Source organism: Brachyhypopomus gauderio, chromosome 12, assembly GCF_052324685.1.
Source record: "Brachyhypopomus gauderio isolate BG-103 chromosome 12, BGAUD_0.2, whole genome shotgun sequence".
NCBI lineage: Eukaryota > Metazoa > Chordata > Actinopteri > Gymnotiformes > Hypopomidae > Brachyhypopomus > Brachyhypopomus gauderio.
Genome location: NC_135222.1, coordinates 21,524,787 through 21,546,402, shown reverse-complemented (window position 1 = coordinate 21,546,402; position 21,616 = coordinate 21,524,787). Strand labels below are relative to the sequence as shown.

The 21,616-nt window shown below is 47.5% G+C and overlaps 2 protein-coding genes across 6 annotated transcripts in view; both read right to left on the bottom strand.

The window, feature by feature from the left end:
* Positions 1-3,308, bottom strand: part of arhgef18b (rho/rac guanine nucleotide exchange factor (GEF) 18b) — a 53,172-nt gene extending 49,864 nt beyond the window's left edge. For 2 of the 5 annotated variants that reach the window (XM_077023810.1, XM_077023811.1), the window contains exons 1-2: positions 2,278-2,433; positions 68-189 (exon numbers count right to left, since the gene is read on the bottom strand). In XM_077023810.1, coding sequence (XP_076879925.1) covers positions 68-189; positions 2,278-2,353 — 198 coding nt within the window. In that variant the 5' untranslated portion in view covers positions 2,354-2,433. Of the gene's footprint in view, positions 1-67; positions 190-2,277; positions 2,445-3,295 lie in introns of those variants that run through there. The other 3 variants (XM_077023813.1, XM_077023812.1, XM_077023809.1) reach the window with 3 other exon arrangements.
* A 1,085-nt stretch (positions 3,309-4,393) lies between these two features.
* Positions 4,394-21,616, bottom strand: part of insrb (insulin receptor b) — a 30,748-nt gene continuing 13,525 nt past the window's right edge. Inside the window, exons 3-20 of the mRNA XM_077023814.1 lie at positions 19,832-19,971; positions 19,163-19,307; positions 18,815-19,029; positions 18,346-18,472; positions 17,858-18,108; positions 17,356-17,523; positions 16,718-16,913; positions 14,283-14,560; positions 13,653-13,801; positions 13,335-13,491; positions 13,069-13,162; positions 12,915-12,982; positions 12,273-12,502; positions 11,889-11,999; positions 11,649-11,808; positions 11,329-11,458; positions 11,018-11,152; positions 4,394-10,732 (exon numbers count right to left, since the gene is read on the bottom strand). Coding sequence (XP_076879929.1) covers positions 10,378-10,732; positions 11,018-11,152; positions 11,329-11,458; positions 11,649-11,808; positions 11,889-11,999; positions 12,273-12,502; positions 12,915-12,982; positions 13,069-13,162; positions 13,335-13,491; positions 13,653-13,801; positions 14,283-14,560; positions 16,718-16,913; positions 17,356-17,523; positions 17,858-18,108; positions 18,346-18,472; positions 18,815-19,029; positions 19,163-19,307; positions 19,832-19,971 — 3,109 coding nt within the window. The 3' untranslated portion in view covers positions 4,394-10,377. The remainder of the gene's footprint in view (positions 10,733-11,017; positions 11,153-11,328; positions 11,459-11,648; positions 11,809-11,888; positions 12,000-12,272; positions 12,503-12,914; positions 12,983-13,068; positions 13,163-13,334; positions 13,492-13,652; positions 13,802-14,282; positions 14,561-16,717; positions 16,914-17,355; positions 17,524-17,857; positions 18,109-18,345; positions 18,473-18,814; positions 19,030-19,162; positions 19,308-19,831; positions 19,972-21,616) is intronic.

Below are 21,616 nucleotides of genomic sequence, written 5' to 3'. Positions count from 1 at the left end.
GCACAATATGGTTAATAAAAAAGAAGCTCTTAAAAGTTCGTACAAAGTCAGCAGGGCAGTGACTCACCTTGTCGTTGGGCGTACCGCTAAAGAAGACGTCCTCCGCGATAGAGGATGGAGACAGGGATGAGGAAGAGCTGGTCGCGGAGATCGTTCGGTTTGACAGAGCGCATGGCTTGTACTCTGAGCCTGCAAAAGACGAGGTGCATCAGCGTGACTGAAACCAGATTCATGGATCCCACATGTTCCAGGACGCAGAAGACAGCAGAAGGCCGTTTGGTTCAGCTTCGATCCTGATGACCTCTCTTTGTTGAACAGGAGAACCTTCTGCAATTTAAGTTTGTGCAACCGTGTGGGCCACAGAATACACTGTACAGAACAAAAATCACCAAGCTGTACATCACGGTACCTTGGCACGACCATCACTTTATTTACAGGGCATCAATAAAGTTGTGTTGAAAAACCTTTAATTTACACACATATGTTTACCTTATTAATGATGATAATTGGCCGGTAACAAAAGATAGTGATCATTTTATTACGGTTTGGAATACATACGTCCAACTATTGTCTTATAAACCCACACAATCTCCACACACCTTATCTCTTGTTAGACCCGGTATCACAACAAACTAGCAAATCAACGCAAGAATTAATTGAAAGTAGAAGCGCCTGTAGCAAGGCACCCAAAACGTAAACATTCATTATTCAGTAACGCGGAAGTACCAGTTTACTTAACAGGTGTTCTCGCTATCTGCTGTTTATTATAGGAAATGAGCGCACAGCGGTGAACTCTTTCGGGGCGTGGCTGGGGTGGGGCGTGGCTGGGGTGGGGCGGGGCGGGGCCGGGGCGGGGGCGGTTCGCACACACCCCCGGTGCACGCTGGTTGTCACCGCAGCATTTAACGTTTGCTAGACCTGGGTGTTTACTCGTTAAAAAGATATATGTATTCACATAACATGTATTTATTAAGCTATACATCACCTGCTCGCACTATTGTCATTGTATAATTTAGAGGCCCGAGTGTCTTCCAAAACCCAAATGACTTGTAGAAATACTTGAGAAAAGCGGTGTATACCCGTCAGTACTATGAGTGGTGTTATGTAAGAGACAAGACCGAGTAGGACGAGTCCAGCCCCGGGGAGGTTCCTCCTGTCGGGAACACCGTGATGTTCAGAACCCTGAGGAAGACATAAACCAGACTCACGGCAGCCACACGCCGGGAACACACTCCTTCAAACGAGCCAAAGCTCGGTTTAAACAGTACACGGTAGACCACAGTAGCTGTTTTCATAAGTAAATCGCAGAGGGCTGCAGACGACGACGGTGTCCCACAGGGAGTGTGTACCCACATCACACTGTAAACCTGCCGCCATGACGGCTGGGATGATCCAATATCCTTTTATGGTTATCCTGCCACCATACGTCGTGAACGGCTAAACCAAAAGGCGCCACACAGTTTGCATGCGCTTACTTGTTGAGACGTATATTTATTTAGTATCGGGTATGATCGTGAGTTTTGCTAAATGAGATCACACATCACTGTGTGACACTGACACATCAGAGTCCACAGAAAGTGGATCTACAGCTGTGGCCATCTGATTGTTTCACACGCTATTGTCACATCCTCTCGAAGGAGGTTTAATTGAGTTAATATCCAGTTATATATATATTATATATATATATTAGTAAGTGGACTATAACAACCACAACAGCGCGTGAGTGGAAACCTCTGCACTCCACACCGCTATATTCAAAGTAGCCACGCGCCCGCTGCACGCGACCTACACGCAGAAACACCTGTTTACAACCCGCACGCGCGTGCACACGCTGCAGCATGTTGTTGGGTCGTGGCTGATGCACAACCATAGACTCCGATATACACGGCGATATACAGACATAATGCAAGTAAAGTCTCGAACCGACCGCGTCGATTAAGCTTCGCTCATTTAGAACAAACTGCATTTGTGCGAAAAAAACTACAGCTCGTTTCTAAAGACAGTATGTTGTCTAGAGAATATTATGTTCACATGACTTATACTGTAAAGTCTTAAAAAACTTTTAAGTATCCAACACTCCAGAAAGTCCAGAAAGTATTAATGTGTAGAGTTACTAAGCAAGAAACAGTAATACATTAAATAAAATCAAGAGACTCCTGTTGACAGCTGTTAGGATGTAACTTAAATGAAATTATATCCTCAAATGAAATAAAAATACATCCTCAGGAAAACCAAGATAGGCCACTCAAAGCAGTGGAGAAAATCGGTTGGTTCTACCTCTTTTGAAGGACCATCGTTTCATCCAGAACTTGGAGAAAGAGGGCCAGGAGTTGTTGAGGGGATAGTCAGCCATTGGTGGGGGAACCTACAGAGAGCGCGTGCAAGCAGGAGACGGGGAACCGGACAGCACCGCAGGCAGCTCGGAGTAGGGATGCAGCCGGGGACTGAGTGAACATACGGTCCAAACCAGAGGTAGACAAACTCAAGAGGGCTGAGCACTACTGATGGTGGGGGGTGGGGGGGGCAGCAAATGGGTTTGAAAGAGAATAAGAGAGGGGGGGAGAGAGAGAGAGGAGGAGGAAGAGAAGTGGGGGCCAGCAGCTATTCGGGATGTAGAAAAATGATGCATAATAAAGAGCAGGGAAGAGAGGGGAAGAAGAGCCGGCGTTTGGACCTGCAATGACAGAATGAGGCCGGGGATGAAGAATTTCAGAGAAAACCAATTTGGCTCGAGAGAAAAGTGCAACTCGGTGGCCGAGCCGTCAGTGCACCGTACGAACCCAAAATAGCCCGATTGCTGATCCTGTTCATTAAATCCTTCAAGAGCTCATGTAAGTGGAGCCGAAAGATGCTCGTCTTCAACATCAGCGCTGGAAACCAAAAGTGAAGGTTCCACTAGATAAACAACGAACGGAAGCAGATGTGGCACAAGAGCAACACGGTACAGTAAACCTGCTCCGCTCCACACGCCAGAGACCAACCGGGCTGAGATCTTCACGACGAGGGCCACAGCTGTGTGTCAAAGGTGCGCTGCTAAGACTGTACTTGACTACCCAAGCAACACACTGTGCCTGTGCGGTTCTCTAATCTTTGTCAACAGAACGTGAAGCGGCAATTAGGGCAAACAAGACCATTTCTGTTCTGTTCATCAGAGACGGGTCCAATATGTAATAAATCATAACAAATCATGCACACAGATTGATCACATGACATGATGGTCCACAAAACAACAATGTCCAGAAGAAACAAGGTCACAAAGCAAGCTTGTACACCTGATTAAACGCGAAACACTCACCTTTTGACCTTTCTTCAAGTAGATTCACATGAAGTAATCCAGAGGGCCATTTTTCAAAAACACATGAACTTCAGATGGAGCGAGTCCTGGACTCAGAGGAGGCCCGCGCTACAACCCTGTCTGCTGCCATCTGCGGAGTGAAGATTGGTCAGCAGAGCACGTCAGCTACATTCAGGTTCCTCCACCAGCTTCCGTCCCCCCCCCCACCCCCCACCCCCCACCGAGCAGCACAGTCACAAACGGCACCCTCATCCCTCAGCAAAGCAAAAACGAAACCCACCTGCTACGCTCCATTGGCCACAGTGACAGAGAGACGCTGCCGCTCCCCACAGGTGCAACGAGGAGGCGCTCACAGCTCCCCGCGCACGCCGTCCCTCCTCAGGGTGCCCGGTGCCACGCGGCGGCGAGAAAACCATCAGTGAGTGGGACTCGCTGGGAATAAGTGTGGCGAAGTGGCTCTTCTTAAGAGAAGGACTGTAAGCTGCTTGCAAGCATGTGCTCCGTTACCACTGCAGATTGCAAAGAGGAAATCGGTGGCTTCTACCCGTTCCTGTATATGGTTTAGCAGCTCATCTCTTCTGTAGCAGCCAGCAGAAGAGGGAGAAGTGCGAGCGAGGGGGTAAAATCTTCTTATGTCATCATTCACTCAAGAACGGGAGGTTTCTCCTTAATGGGTTTTTTGCCCAGGCATTTTAAAGTTTGCTACATTTCAGAAAGGGCTGAAACACAAGACCACAAGCACACGCCAGCTACAGTGCAGATATGACACAGCGCATCGTGAGAATGACCTGAGAAAATACGAATTAGGAAGTGGTGCAATACCAGCATGACACACACAGGGTGCAACCGTTTGTAAAAGATGAACGTTGTGCCTACTGGTTGGCCCACCGAGGGACCTGGACATGTAGATCTAAGACCGAAAGCAGTAACCTACCTGCAGAAATAAAACACAACCACAAACCACTTTCTCCAATAGGTTTTTTTTTATTCATAATCTTTTATATAAACAGTTAATTGTTGAATAATTTACACACAGCAAGATTTATTTTCATATCATTCTTCTGTACATCACTGCTTGGCTCTCCTCGAAAAAACTAAATTGTCGATTGGTTCTAGCTAATCATGGCACCTTTTGATCCTATACATGAATTTTTTTTTTCTTTTTTTCTGGAGGATGTGATTGTAGCCGTTTTATACACACACACATGCACACACAGCAGTGTGCATGCGATGCGATGGTGATGGCACAACTTAGAACCCAATGAGAGTGGTGATGTTTCTGTGGTAGTGTGTGGGCAGAAAAAACCCGACGTGCATGTGTTCACCAGTGTCACAGAGTAACACATGATGCATATCTCGTACATCAGTACATCATCGCAATATAGGGCACAGACAAAAGAGAGGAAACAGACCAACAGCATTCAAAGGAGTGTGACGTGTGCTGAGAAACTGGAGTCTAGATAACAGGCAGTGGGGTCGTCTCCCCACGCCACCCCACTACAACTGGAGGACAAACCAGGGGTCAGCGTCACCATGCATCACAACTCCGCGACCCAGTACCAAACACTCCAGTCCAACACGTGCACCAAAGTTACCTGTGTGTAAACAATGTTTGCGTCAGGCGGGGTTGTTTTGTCTTGAGATGTGACTCAGAAGTGAAGTGACATGCAGTCTGTGTTCTGCAAGCTGGACTCGGCAACACGCTTACCGGTTCAACTGGCCAAGTTTTGATATCTACAGGACATAACTGCAGATTATCATGGCAGCAACGTCCTCTGTGAAACTGCAGTGGTCGCTTCAAACATTCATTTTGTTGGTTACCTTTGTGTATTTGTCGAGTAGAGAATATTGTTTTCATATCGAACAAACCAAATATCACGCAGGGTGGGCGGGTGAGGGAGAATGATGACCATGTGACTCATGTGATTCTTGTGGATGGCAAATAAGTGGCTGTACATGAAAATGAGAAACGACGGCGATGGCAGACGAGCACGGGGTGAGACCACGCGAGTCACACTCGAGACCTCACACATCCAGACCAAAGTGCTGCTCCATGTCAAAACCACAGCACACTTTCCACTCCAAAAAAAGTTATATACACCAGTAAGGCAAATCTCAATGTACAAGAATAGCAAAAGTTTACAGTCAGAAAAGTATTTTAAATTTGCCCTCCTTGTTTTGGCTAAAAAAATAGAAACGAACATCTCTAAATGTAATACTTTTTTCTTTTAAAACAATAAAATACACACAATGCCTCGTCGTCAGCCTGTGATGCACTGCTAGCTTGCTTTTTTCTCTTTTTAAAGTTGAATTTATGTAAATTAAGTGCTTTGTGTTTTGTGGGGAACCTGTTGCTATTTACAGTACACTAGAGTGATCATTCCTTTTCTATAAATAGTACGTGATACAAAAAATCCACACGTTCCCCAGTTTTCTCTTGCAAAAAGACTATTTCAGTAAATCTGCTGGGGACTATATAAAGAAGCCATAGAGTTGATGGCAAAACGACACTCGCTTGGCTGGGCTGATACCTCAGACACTCAAAGCAAGCCACGGCAATTCCAAGCAGAGACAAGTTCAGCTTCTTAAAAAACAAACAAAAGAAAACATGAATATCATTCACATATACCAATACAGTAATATTGAGCCAAGCAGAAAAAAAAATGCTTTAACCTCTAGTTCGCCCTTTATCTCACACAAATAAAACATGAAAGTCTGTTGAGTCTGTAAGGTGGGTTAATACTCTGGGACGTTTGACACCACGGTCACCTCCACCGTGGCTGAGGGGAACTCTCTGGTCCAGGAAGTCCGATGGCTGGGTTTGGTTTGAAAAATGCTCAAGTTCATGCAAGGCACTATGGGACAGCAGGGCTCTGGCTACATTATCTGCCCTGCTTTTCACTTACATCTGGCGTCCATGAGAGGGAGCTCACCATGTTCTCCAGCATGAAGAGGCAGAGAGCAAACCCTGTCTCCCAACCCCCCCCCAACCCCCAGCCCATGCCTCCCTGAGAATTCTGTGATCCGAGATTTTCAATTTACAAAACAACAGAAATTCATTTTTATTTTTTTGGCACACAGGATTGTCCTAGACGAGCTCGTTTAGATCACCCATGCACTGGGGGAGGCATGCACGCTTAATATTCCCCAATCCCAACAAAAACGTTAGCAACAGTTCTCAATTTTCACAGTAAGAAAAAAAATACACTTGATGTATATGAAAAGCAAAGGATAAAATGTCATCAAAATTACACTGGGGAGAACAGAGGGAAGCTAGGGTTCAATCTTGACATCAACAGGTGTGTTGTGGGGGGGCTGCACATTATTGAGTATTGGGTCCACTTAAATACAAGAAACTAATTGACAAGAAATACAACCTGAGCAAACCAATTTTTATGATTTGTTTAGGGTTGTTTAACATATATTAGGCGTTATATAAATAAGATCAACATTACCGCTAATTTACATAAGACTGCTTACACTGACGGGAAAATCGTCTGTTGATCACTGTTATGAGAACAGCTCTCTCTCCACCTTTCCTTGCCTAAACTCTATTAAGGGTACCATTTGAAAGAAGAATGTTAACTGATCGATAGCTTTTCAGAAAACTGGCAGCTGACCACCAAACTTCAAAAGAGACGTCCTCTGCCTTCAGGGTCCACTCTAAACCCCCCGGCCTACAGCAGTAAGCTGATTCAAGAACAGTAGGGAACAAAGGGCTTAAAATCCAGAAAAAGACCCGACTACAGCACGGAGCCGGAGGCAAGAAGTTACACAAATTCGCCTGAATGGACTGCAAACAGTGTAAATACATGTTCTGTGTTTTTTGTGTGTTTAACAGCAAGGTCATAGGGAGTTTTGCGATTAATTCATCGTCACGCAGGGATACATAATCATGGATTTCAGGTCCCATTTTCATGGCTAAGGGGATCAATGTGGACAGACCAAAGATGAAAATCAGTGGAACTTTATGATTAACCATATCTTCATTTGTGCTTTTCTTCCCCTGCAAAACATCTTTAATAAATACATAAATAAATAGAATCTATCAGAGTCCAGGGTGTCCTAAATATTAAGAGTTTGGAATTATGAGGACCTCTAGTCAAAGCATGTGACAAAGTCCCTCCAACCGACGTGGTTGAGGATGATTAGAACAACTTTCTTGAATGTCATTAGTGAAATAATGGGCACTGGAGAGAGACACACACAGCTCTGCAATATTGTTAAAAAAATACTGAGGTAGACTGTGTCCGAACATAAAAGAAATTACCATTACTATACAGACTGCCTGTTAAAGTCATTCATCCTGTATCTCTCTCTGTGGTAGGACATAAGAGGGCGTAGGGGACCCAGATTTACCCGCCTTTAATAGTGAGGGGAAAAAAAGTGATAAAAGCTAGCAGGGTTTTATACGTTAATGACTATAATGAAATAAAATATCTGCCATTTTAAAGATATGGTAGAAAATTGCATACAGCAAGAGGAATTTCATGAGCATTTCACCCTCATAATGTTCATTATTTCTTAGATGTCAGAAGTAGCCGGTGACACTGAGAAAAGTAAACATGGTCTGGGAACCAAGATTTTGTAGAGTTAACTGGTGATATTAGGAGCTAAAGTATAAAGCCAACTGCACCAGTGGGTGGTACTGGCTAAGCTTAAAGGGAGAGTTGAGCCAAATATGCTAAAACTGATAATGAATGAAAGCTAGCCTAGTAATGCTAACTGCTGGGTTTTCAGTCTTGCTAGCTTCGTGTTAGCAATTAGGACGCTTCCTGAACCTGGTAATGTAATTCACCATCAGCAATACTAGCATGTTTGGCTAATCTTTGCTGATTCCTGATACATCATTCTCTTTCCCAACACTAATAAATTGCATGTTCACCAATAAACAATACAAACCCGTGTCTAGAATTACCTAAATACTGTTGGACAGCAGTGAACAGACAGGAGCTAAAGTGTGGCCTGCTCTCGATCAGCTTGCCTCAGACTGCATGAAAAAGACACAACACAGGGGCTGGAACACATACTTTAAACCTCAATAAGGCTGTGAAAAACAAGCGAAAATGAAAGCCAGAACTGTTATGACAAGGGAAAATAATTAATAAATGAATCTGTGGTTCTGGTAACTCAGGCACTGTCATCTAGACACACATGCAGAAGTGATGTCACTTCCCCTGAGGGCCTTCACTGTTCCTGTATTTGGCAAGATAGTTAAGCCCACAGTCTAGTCTATCGTACGGAGACAAACTTCTCAAAATGATCATTTAGTTACCAGACAAAGCGATTACCACACCAAGCAACATGCTGTGAAGACGTTGGGTTTAGTTGGGAAATCCGGAGAGAGCACAGTGGAATGTTTTCATCTCTACCAAGTGGTCTAGCTAAACCGCATCATACGATGTATTAGTTATATCCAGCCCCGTGACACACGCACAGTCTTCAGAGATGGTGTCCCACTAGCCTGGCCCTTCTAGAAGCTCACCATTGGCTTCCAGTTTGGATCAGCTGGTGAGGTGCAATCTTATGAACACAGTGATGGAGTTTCTAAGCCCAGGTGAGAGAGGACTCAGCTCTGTGAGAAATAAGTTCATGGCTACACTTAAGAATTCAGTGTTTCTTGCTCCTACTAAACAAACAACTACATGCTTTGTGATCCAACTTCCCGAGCTCTCTGGGCATCGCACTCTTGACAGCATTACCTTGGAACTATTGAAAACTTTCCAAAAGGTGTTCAGTTAACCCTCAGATAAATCTAACAGAGAAACCCAGAGAGACCTGGTTCATCTCGTCAGCCAGCTCAGATCATCCGTAACTCCATATACAGAAATTCACCAAGGATATATGAGGATATTCACAGAGGAGGAGACCTCACGTTAGAACCGGTGACTCCCTCCTCTCACTGTTCACTCCGTTTCTCTCTCTGCCCAAATTAGCGCCCCCCAGCTGATCATGCTGTCAAAAGTACTTAATTTGAAAAGATTGTTTGTATTGGGTGTGTGAACTTTTAAAATAAAAATAAAAACAAAGCAAACACTGTAACTGCAGAAAAAATATATATCAGATGAAGACATTAGAAAAAAAATAACTATGTACAAAAATTCAACGTTGCATGTATTATATATAAAATATTGACACCCATATATATATATATATATATATATATATATATATATATAGATATCTCCACTATATATGAAAGCAGCAGCTTTTGGTCAGTCTGAGGAGCAGATTTGTCCAATCCATAACTGTTTAAATATCCTTCAGTCATAAAAAAAAGGATCCAAGTAAAAACTGAGAGAACTGAGAAGTAAAGGGAAGTAAATAAATTACTCATTCACCAAACACCAGACCCAGTGGCGTAAAGTCAGGAATTCTCAGAGAGAAACCCACGCGCTGCCTCCACTCAGCAATGCCGTTTGTTCTTAGCAGAGAGCGCGCGCCGTCGCTCGGATCCGACCCGTTACAGTCAGCGCTCGGGACACACAGACAGGTACTCGCAGACACTTATCTTTGTTTTGCAGGCCACTAGCAAAAAAAGGCCACGATCTGAAAAGGTTTTTCACTTTAAAAAAATAAAGAGCCGTGGAAGAATCCTCGGGGTAGGCGGGGCTATGAGAGGAGAACTCTGGGAAGGGCAGCTGGGGAAGGCGGGGCTATGAGAGGAGAACTCTGGGAAGGGCAGCTGTGGAAGGCGGGGCTATGAGAGGAGAACTCTGGGAAGGGCAGCTGTGGAAGGCGGGGCTATGAGAAGAGAACTCTGGGAAGGGGAGACGCAGCAGCTTTTGCTCATCAGAGGTTCATATTCACAGTTTTGATTTAGATTTTTTTCTCCATCAATCAGGAAACTTGGCAAAAGAGAAATAAAACAAAGGAGACGACGAAAGCAGGCAGCAGTCTGGATCTCGGGAGAAAATGTCTGAATCCAGAACGCCGCACCTTGGCAGCGGGAAGGAAGTCACAAAGAATAAAAGAAAGAAAAAAAAAAAGACGACCTGAGATTTGTGTTTTAAGGGCCTCTGCACAGACAGCATGATAAAAAGAAAACAAAACGATGCAAAAAGCCGAAACATGAGGAAACGTTATGACGGGCTCGATCTGGGCAAAGACAGGATTCGCCCGTTTTTCTTGCCGCCGTTCATGTGTGTGTAGGGCACGTGCTCCTCATAGCTGCCCCGCAGGCCCAGGGAGGGGCCGCTGTCTCTGCTAAAGCTGTCCTCCCTCTGTGAGTAAGATGAGGGGTCCAGTGGTATACTCTCCATGTTCTCGAAGTCCATGTCGAATTCCTCGCTCTCCGGGGGTTTGTTCTCCTCGCTGTAGAAGAAGGAGACCTCCTGGAAGGAGGGGTGGAGGTCTTCCTTAAGCATCTCGATGATCTCGTTGAACGTGGGCCGCATCTTCGGGTTGTACTGCCAGCACATCTGCATCAGGCTGTGTCTGTGACGAGAAGAAAGGGTTTCATTCAGAGTCCGTTTCACTCCAATTGTTGAACATATTGTGAATAAACACTAATAAAGACAGTTAGCTTAAAAATTCAACAATGGCCATGCCAAAAATAAATACAAATGTGTGAAAGGCAGTGAATATTCTAGAAACTAAAAAAGACACACTTGTTTAGAAGACCAACCCAACCTCTACTGTTGGGTGGGTGTGCTCAGGTCTTGAGGATACACACGAGATGCTGCACATGCTAATTTTGCTTCAGCATTTAAGGAAACCTACATTCTCTCGGCACAACTTTCCGGCCGCTCCAGGTATCCCCCGTCCATGACGAACTTCAAGACCTGCTCGTTGGACAGACCTTGGTACGGCTGCTCGGCTAACGTACTGATCTCCCAAAGCACCACGCCGAATGACCTGGAAAATACACGCAGGCCACACAGCCTTAATTAGTTGACTTTAAAAAAAAAAACAACAACCGTTCCAACATCTTGGAACTGTACAAAGTTTAGTGGTGTGAATGGTGTTAGCAGCATTTCTAAAATTCTTTGGTGTGAAAGGGTCAAACTGGCTGCCGTGAGCAAGTGACTGACCAGCAGTCTGAGTGAGCCGTGAACACGCCGTCCTTCAGCGACTCGGGTGCCATCCACCGGACAGGAAGCAACCCCTTGCCTCCTTTGCGATAATAATCCGTCTCATAAATGTCACGAGTCATGCCGAAATCTGCAACAAAGGCATTAAAAGATGCATCAGACACCACACAAACTGGAAGCTATTTTCTGGTGACATGAAAACGCATGTCACGATAAATTACAATAATCCCATGGACAAGTTATTCTGACTCATGTTTAGGACCGTCATGAATGAATTGTGAATATCTGTATCGGGAACGCAGTGTGAAGCTCTGCTGTACCTCCGATCTTCACCGTGAGATCTTCAGCTACCATGCAGTTCCTGGCAGCCAGGTCCCTGTGCACAAACTTCTTGGCATTGAGGTAGGCCATACCATCAGCAATCTCTGCTGCCATCTGGATCATCTCCTTCAGGGTAGGTGGAGGTCGCCCGGGGTTATTCTAAAACAGGGAGGTGGAGCAGTGGTTAGAGCCACACCCTGCAACTACTGCGTCACTGTACAAAGTCTGCAAAATGTCACCTCAGCATCTGGTCTGAGGGAACGCAAGTAGCTCTTCAGGTCTCCATGGGTCATCAGCTCCATGACTACCAGGGTGGGCTGTCCCTTGGACACCACCCCCAGCAGACGCACCTGGACATACAAATGTAAAAGTGATGCGGACGCCAGAGGATTCCTGCACAATACTGCATGAATTGCACAATAACTTCAAAACCCATCCGGTCAAGACCCTCTAGCGCCCTGCAGCATCTCACCAGTAAATAAATTCAGTAGATTTCTCTTCATTGCCTAAAACCAAGTCTGATACAAATCTGTCGTATCAGAAGTAGTGATTTGACCAGTATACACAAGAATACGTATTGAAGGACATTTAGCGTTCAGTTGTCAGGAGGGTGCTGCACACACCACGTGGTGGCAGCTGAAGGCCTTCATGACGGAGGCTTCGTTGAGGAACTCTATTCTCTCCCGCAGGCTGGCCGATTCGTTGACCGTCTTCACAGCCACGCGCGTGTCCGGCTCGCCCTTTACGATATCCTTAGCGATGCCCTCGTACACCATGCCGAAAGAGCCCTGGCCCAACTCTCGCATAACAGCGATCTTCTCGCGAGCCACTTCCCAGTCATCAGCAACATACACTGCACAGGAGAACACACACACACACACACACACACACACACACACACACACACACGCACACACAATCTAATATTTAGTATCGATGCAAGGTATTTTCATTAACTTTAGTTAATAATAATGTAACAAAGCAATGTTGTGTGTAACCCAATCCTAACTATAATCTTAACCATAGTAACCAAAAGGCAGTCCTTAAAGTCTTTTAGATAAGGGCTGCTTTTGGGTGGTGTAGAAGTCCACACGGTGTCAAAGTGTTTCATGTATTCCAACATGGCTACACAGTCCCCACAAAGGACTCAACAAAATCCGCCCCCACCCTCCTGCTCTAGGTGAGGTGTTCTGGGTCGGGTCCGAGACCTTCTGCAGCATGTGTGTGGTCTGCTGAAGCTTTTGGCTACAGTGGCTGAGCCTTACCGTCGTTGGCGCTTAAGTACTCTGGGTTTGAGGAAGCTATGAGAGGTCCGGTGGGTCCCTCAGTTTGCCTGCAGAGAGGGAAGAGTGTCACCAATGGCCGAGAGACTCCGAGAAGCAGGAGGGGACACAGAGAGAGAGAGAGAGAGAGACATACTTCTTCCTGAGCACCACAAAGGCTCCACCTCCGATGAAGAGCAGGATGATGATGATGATGACTGGTCCGATGATGATTTTTAAGTTCATATAATCTGGAGCACAGAGAATCAGTCAGACAATGAATCAATACAGAGGCAGTGCTAAGAATACTGAAAGGCTGTATTTCAAATGTATACTCAAAAACGAAGCACATGTAGCCTTTAGAAAAATGTATTTCAGCATGCGACATGGGGGGGGAGGGCGTGGTTCCATGCACAAACTCACTGTCTGACATGTAGAAGTGTATGGGCTCGGTCCAGGACCCGTTGCCCGCCAGGGAGGTGGCTCGGACCCGGACGCTGTAATTCCCAGGATGCCCCACTCTCAGTCGGCACCCACCGGTCTTTTCGTAGCTGATCCGAGACACACAGTGATGCAGCTCCTGCATTCAGACACGTAACTGTTACATGGCCTCAATTACACCCGGAGAGTAAATATGCAAGTAGTTTAATCAATATGGCAAATGACGCAGTCATCAGGCAGAAGCAGTGAAGGCCAGCATACACAGAACGGCCACACACAGATTGAGTATTTTTTAATTACCTCATTGTCAGAGACACGACGATAGTTGATCTCATACAGGATGATCATACCGTTGGGGGCTTTTGGCTCCGCCCACCTGATGTAGACAAACTCAGGCTCTTCTGGCAGGATCTCATAGGCCACTTTCTCTACGATGTTATCGGCTTTTTCTAGACAAACCAAACAACGTACATATGAACAGCTGGCAAATATACTAATTAACATCAGCATCTATTGACCAACAGAACTGGCTCAAATTATGCTCAAATTACAATATAAAAAACACTTTGTCTCGAGTGAGACTAGTATAAGTATCATAACCCAAAAGACCCCACAGATGATGAAGGCAGCGTCAGAATGGATGACTCCATCTGTGGGCCAGGTCAGGAGGTGTGGTCAGGGGGTGTGGTCTGGAGGTGTGGTCAGGGGGTGTGGTCAGGACTGCACATGCCACTGGTTTGTAGTTTCCCTTCTCTAACTCAACTTACTCAGCTCATCAAAGACATCTACCTGATAATTCCACTTACCTGAACCAGGTGTGTTAGAGGATCACACACCTTAGATCTGTTTTAATTAATCTCTCAATTAACTCACTGAAAAATGAGCACCCTGAGCGCAGGGTGAGACTGGCAGCTCAGGTGAGACACTCACCCTCCGGCATGGTGCGGGCGCTGACGTAGGTGGCCATGCTACAGTAGGTGAGGTCTGAAGGGTGGTTGCAGGCCTGGATCTCAATCTGGTAGCTGGTGAAGTGGTGCAAGTGGGAGATGACGATGGACTCCTTGGAGCTGACCGTCAGCACCAGCTTGCTCTTCTCCTCCTCCGGCCCCAGGGTAGGGGCGGAGATGAAGGGCCAGGTGGGGGGCGTGGCCGGCATGGCCAGCTGGGTGGAGTTGGCCACACCCAGGGATCGACGACGACGGGAGGGTCTAAGGGGAGGGAGGGTGAGGGGTAAAACAGGGGATAGCCATTTTATTTATTAACATCGCACCTTCCACAATCCCAAAAATACTGTTGAAAAACGAAGGTCTTCAGACCAAATGTAAGAATGGAAAGACTTTTGCAGAGAATGGGGTATAGAAACAGCACAGTATAGGTGCCATAGCTCTGAAAGATCTGCCACCCACAGAAGACAGAGTTTCTGGAGGACCTGAGAGAACGAGGTTGTTCGAGCTCTCTAAGAGAAGCTAGGACCAGTCCATGATGAGCGGTGAACGCTGTGAGAACGCAACTCCAACTCGTTAGCGAAGCGGCTGTTGTGAACAGACACGTTGCACCAAATCACTTGAGCTAAATGGTTTAAAGAAGGAGAAGAAAGAACACAAGCTAGGTGGACGTCTCCAGCCTGCAGTGTGTGGTGTTCCAGACACCCCGTCCTTTAAAGGAGGCTAACACACTTCCACAGCTAACAGCTAAGCAGCCAAGGTCAGGACATCAGACTTTTTTTGCAATGTACCAAGTGCCACTCCAGTCCTCAGCACAGCGGTCATGCTCAGAACGCTCACTAGCATCACAGAACGATTAAGTAAGAGATTAGCTTCCTCTGGTCTGGCTGACCTTTGTTTAATAACTGCCGGCTGACCTTTTATACAAGCACACCGTAACATCATCAGTCATCACTGGTGCACACCAGTAGATGGCGCCACACCGACGACCCTTAAATCATCAATGTTTGTTCATCAAATGTCCAATAGAGGGCTCCCTCAACCATTTAACCATCAGCTGCTGGGCAATATTGGCTGTGAAATTGCTGATGTCACAAATGTAGTAAACGGCCGACTGGACCCTCAGTTAAAGGACACTGGTCACCTTGGTCACTCATTAAAGGGCCGTCGGGTCTCGGCACAAGTCGCAGCTCACAGCAGACAGTCATTGCTGTTTTTCTGCACATCAGGCAGAAACAAGGAGAACAAGAAAACCAGGAAGGCAAAACAAACAAACAAACAAACAAACAAACAAACGAGCCAGCCAGCCCCCCCCCCCCCCCCCCCCCAGGAACAGCCCTCTTGGACTGAAGTGGTGCGTACATCCAGGTGCTTCATTTCCACCTACACCCTGAGAGGCACGTGCTATGCTAGCTGTCCAGCAGGGGGCAGGCCGGTCAAGGGGAGACACCCAGCCCCTCCGCTGGGGCCAGTCCAGCAGGGGACCCTGGACAGACGTGCACATGCACAGCTCACAGGAAGCTGCCTGCACCAATACTGGGGGGGGTTCATGCAGATTTGTTGGGTCATTTCTGTAACTTTTTTTTTGCCCCCATCCCCGTCTCTGATGTAACCAAGGCATGCCGTTACCAAGGCAACGCAGAAGCCTTGGAAACTGCCACATCACTCTTCGATCCCCCTCCCCCACCCAAACCCCGCCCACACCATCATTACAAGGGAGTCCTCAAGTCTGAAAGTTGCACTACGAGAAACCTTCTTACGCCGCGCTACCGTGGTTACCTACCGACAGCTTTTCCCACGTAAAACCTTCACACAAGGCTTAGAGCGTTTTCCTCACGTCAGCACACGCTCGCTGACAGACAGACACCCTCATCCCGTCAATGGCGCCACGGTGGGAACTCGGACAGACACAGGCGGCTTCCTGCGGCTCGGTGGGAGCAGAACGTGCTGACGTCAGCCGCACGCGTTCGTTTAGAGAAGCTCTCCGGGGCGGTGGCTAGCCGACGGGGCCTCTCTCTCGCTTTATTTCTCCCGTCTCCCTGTTCGCCCGTCTCTCTCTTATCCATTCCTGTCTCTCTCTCTCTCTCCCTCCTTTTCCTATCATCTCTCTGAGACACGGGTTCCTACAGCAGGAGGGCGTGGCAGGGGGGCGTGGCCAGAGGCTCAGGATAGTTGCGCTCACCACTTGAGCTCTGTCTTCCCACAAAACACCATCTCAGCTAGCCAGATACAGCACGAGCCAGAGCCCAGAGAAGATGGTGAATGAGTTCAACTTTACAGCAGTTCCCTTTCTGAACAGCACTTTGGACCTTATTTAGTGTAGTTAATGCCAGGAGTTTATTTACGTTAAATAAAATGAATTCATATAAATTCAAATGTCATGTTAGGCAAGGTCAGGTTTATCCAGGGTGGCCTTCTTACTTGGGCTCGAAGACCTCGTTGTGGATGTAGTTCTCGAAGGTCTTGCGGAACTCGGTCTCCTCCGCCTCCTTCTTCAGCTGGGTCTCCGTTTTGGGGCAGGCACAGCAGCTGCTCGGGTTCTGCTCCTCAGACTGGTTCCACCTCTCCTCCTCCTCCGTGCTGTAGTGGGTGGGGGCCCGCGACGGCAGCTTCATGCCTGTAGGGGGAGGCGAAGGACACCGTCTCGAGGCCGTTTGCACAAACGTGCGTATCGGATGAGGCGTTCTTCATCTTTTTAGCCAGGGCTCTGGATGAAGGTCGATAGGGGGTCGTGATGTCTGCTGTGTCGTGGGTAAGGCTCACATACGTAGGTTTGATCAAGAGCACTGATGAGTATCGGTAAGTCGGCATTAACGCCTCAAAAGTGCTCCTGCTCCACTGTGAAGGATGTAATCACAACCAAATATTTCTGCTGCTTTAAGAACTAGATAAGAACTAGACCTGGTGCTTCTTTATTACCCATAATACAATAGCAAGATGTGTGCATACAGTGTGTCATAATGTGTTAAATATCGATTAACACACCACACAAGTACAAAAGATCACCGAACTCTGGGGACCACGAGCCACGCGGGCCGGCTGGCAGGCTGAGGTCTTACCCTTCTGGCAATAGTCGAACTTGTAGAGCTCGCTGTCCTCGTCCTGTTTCTGGTAGGAAATGCGGTAGTGGGTGATGTTGCCGTTGGGGTCGGTGGGCGGCTTCCACTTCAGGATGATCTGGGATGAGGAGTTGGAGAAGGAGATGGGGTCCAGGGGCACAGACGGTCCTGCAAACCAGAGAGTGAACACAGCAGAGCAAACTGTGAGCAGACCACCTCCACCCAGCCTGGGATCACGGAATTACTTCTCCCCGTCTGTACAGGAAGGTTGATCAATAACATGTTTTTAAAAAATGTCCCCTGGAGTATGTAAATGTACACATTTATTCATTCGTTTGTTTATTTAAGAGGGATAACACAGATAAACAATGTTACATCACAGCAGAACAGCTCATTAGCATCTCCTATCCATGGTTTGGCCTTTTACGAGTTTGGCACAAAACCCCAGAGGTGAGGGGTTGGGCCGGCACCGGCGTGGGTGGGAGGTGAAGGCGGGGCTCACGTGTGGCGTTGGTGCGGACGTAGATAATCTCGCTCTTGGCCCCGTTGACCTGCTGCTCGTCGGAGACGGAGAGTTGCGTCTTCACCATGATGGCGTACTGGGTCCACGGCTTCAGAGGCATGAGGATGCAGCCCGGGTCAGTGGGCTTCTTTCCGTCAGTGGCTCGGTTGGGCGGTTCCACGTCTGTGATCACCCAGCTGTTCGAGCCGCACGCATCCTGCCCATCAAACTCGGTTACATTTTTATAAGGGCTGGAGGGAGGAGAGAGAGAGAATGAAAGAGTTAGACTACCACAGAGGAGGAAGGGTTTGCGGTTTTGTTTGGTTCGCACATGTGGAGAAATATCTAAACTGCAAAAGAGGGAGTGGTTCATGAAATCCATCCTCTTCTAGTGATTCAAATGTTCCATGTCTGAGGAGGCCAGTTTGGGTTCCCGGTCAGTATCACCTCGCCGTTCACCCCAAACATCTGAGTAAGTGGACACTCACGCTTCCTTGTAGAGGACCATGAAACCCAGCAGGTCTCTAAAGTCTGGAGGCCAGAACGGCTCCCACATGATGAGGATCTTCTTGGACAATGTGCGGATCTGGGTGAATCTGAGAAGCCGGTTTTCACCTGCCAGAAAAGGTCAGAACACAGCACCATTTCAGCTCAGGAGTCGCAGTACACAAACCTGAACTCCTGTTCGACCCTGAGAAACACTGACTGAAAACTCCATAACCTCCATCTGTTTAGTCATGAGACATTTTAAAAGTAAGAGCTCAACACAGGGTGGACCTTGCAATAAAAAATATATATATTATGGATACAAGGTATCTCTAAAAAAGGAACAACAATGACAGTGTCTAGCATGTCATGCGAAGGCCGGTGTTCTGACACTACCCCGTGGGAAAAAGCAGCATGGAAATTAATCTGGTGTTCTGCCTTAGACCGCAGTGCGTCGGCCATGAGTCTTACAGGAGGCTTGGTCTCCGTTGGTGCGAACGGCGATGTCGGTCTTGGTGTTGCGGTTCTTTGTCCCCGTCACCTCCTCCATCTTCTGGATCTCGGACAGACAGAGCTTGGCGTTGTAGTGGAAGAACAAGCGTCCCTGGAGGATGGTGAGGTTGTGCTGGGACCAGTCCCACAGCTGCCGCAGGTTCTGGTTGTCCAGGGCGTAGAAGGAGTAGTTTCTACCAACGACAACGGCACACAAACAAAACGAGTCCCGCCGTGTTCTCCCTGTCCGAGCTCTCAATGTTAAGGGTCGAACTACTCCATGATGATCTAAGCCTGTGATTGGTGCGCCGTGCCGGCTCCACCTACCCGACTTCCTGCGTCTCTCCCCGGATGAGGCGGAGCTTGCGGAGGAAGGAGAGGGAGACCAGGGCGTAGGCACGGCGGATGGTCAGGTAGCCGGAGATCTCCTCCAACTGACCCAGATTGGCCTCCAGTTCAGCTGCTATGTTATCTGAGGACCAGAGAGACTCGGTGAAGTCGATGATATGCAGAAGACATTTACATTTATGGCATTTGGCAGACGCCCTTATCCAGAGCGACTTACATTTTTATCTCATTTTTTATACAAGTGAGCAATTGAGGGTTAAGGGCCTTGCTCAGGGGCACCTCAGTCATGGCCTCAGGTCTGGGAATCGAACCCACAACCCTCCGGTCACAAGACCAGTTCTCTAACCACCAGACCATGACTGCCCAAGACACGCTGTGTACGTACAAACTAGCAACAGGACACTCCCATTACAAACTCCCTTAAATCCACTGGAAACTCTTATTATTATAATAAAAAAAACAGATGAGGTACGAAAGGCCTCTAGGATACTGTGGGACGAAGGTGTCACAGGCCCGTCTCTTAATGAGGAAGAGACTGCACAGAAAGCTTCCCCACTGAGAATCCCAACATTTACACCCCACTTTTCTTCCTGGCTGGAAAGGTACTCCACGGTGACGGCGTTAAGGAAGGGTGCATGCTGAACTCACTGCCTCCACGGATCTTAATGACCAGGCTGCCATTGAGGACGGTGCAGCCACGCAGGGCCTGGGCTGCAGTCACGGAGTCGATGGTCTGCACGCCCGTACACAGCTTGGGACAGAGCCCTGTGCAGGGGGTACAGTTGAGCCTGGAGCAGAAAGCACACGCACACACACACCCAAAGTTATTGATATCTAGCACAAGGGAAGCGTGTGTAGAGTCCCCACTCCATGTATACAAGAGAAACACAAATTCATGCATTAAGCTATGCTCTATACACTGCTTATTTTAACTATTACATTGAACAGCTCTCACACATCCACACAAACAGTCTTCTTATAGAGTTCTTCTAAACTAGGTAACTAAACTAAACTGGGTGTGGTTGTTTTTACCATTGTTTACCACTTCTCTCCGTCAGCGACGGCATGTAAACATGTCTCCACACTTCCTCTAATGCCAAACTTCACTTAGACTTTCACCTTGTTATATTAGCTTCTTCCTTTTTAAAACTTTTTTTTTACAGTTATTGTGGTGTAAAGGTTCCTCAAAGTACTTCATAAATTCAATAAATTGTTATTATAAGCATAGTATTATTACCATTACACAAACAGTGCCGTGTGTGCTGTTTGCACACTCAGTCACAATGCAAACGTGACCCAGACGAGGATGGTGAGGAACCTGCCCTGATACTGAACGCTAAAGCTATCAGGCTAACAGAGGACGAAAGGAAGCTTCCACACTGAAGGTATGACAAAAGGCAGCCCGTGAGACTGGCCCACTCCCCTACGACAGAACAGCTTGAGCCCGAAACAGGGCCCTGACTGGATTATTACTTCAAAACACAACACCACCACCACCACCACCACCACCACCACCACCACCACCTCAAACAAACCAATCAGGCTGAGGTTGCTGGGGGGGGAACCAGTGTGTGTCCAGAGCGTGAGAGAACGCTCTTAAAACATCGGAGAACAAACACCGCAGACCACTTTCACTTCTGTTCTCAGGTACCGTCTTGCATTAACAGAAATGGGAAGAATTATGGTCCCCAGCATGATGGCTATTACTGAACCTCTTTCAGGGGATTCAGTGGAAAAGTCTGAAAGATTAAATAATCAAGAAGCATCAACATAATGAATCCCTTTAGCTCCAAGGATCTGGATAATTCTCTCGCTTAATTTGATCATTCTTTAACAAAGCCATGGGCTTTTTGCAGAATTAAACCAGTGCGACAGGGATGTTAGTCAGCCCTCCTCCCAACGTACTAAAAGGCACTAGGGCGGCTGGGGACCTGACTAATATTCTTCCTTCACTCATTTATAGACTTAACAAATCTCCGAGAAGAAAGGAGCGATTCCTGCCTGGCACCTCCCTCACGCAGCGCTCACCACCACCGTTTCCTCTCCGCCCATCAGTCACTCTCTCCCTCTCTCTCTTTCCCCAGTTTCCCTCGCTCCATTCGCCTTTACCTCTCCCTCTCAATCGCTCTCTGTCCCTTCCTCCCCCTCCCACACCTCCTTCTCTGTAAGAGGGTGACGGGCAAAACAACAACAACAACAACAACAACAACAGTCCCCCGGGGAGCAGGCAGGGAGGTGTAGGGGGAGGGGAGGAGCAGACGGGGCTCCGGGGGGGTGTTGGAGGGCGGGGGTGTGTGGGTGTGTGGGAGGGGGTGTGGTCAGGTGCGGAGCGGCCGCGTTCGGTCTCCACGCCGACGCCGCTTATCTTCCTCCTCTCAGCAATTTAATAACAATAAAAATGGGGGTTGGGGAGGTGGGGGGGGGGGGGGGGGG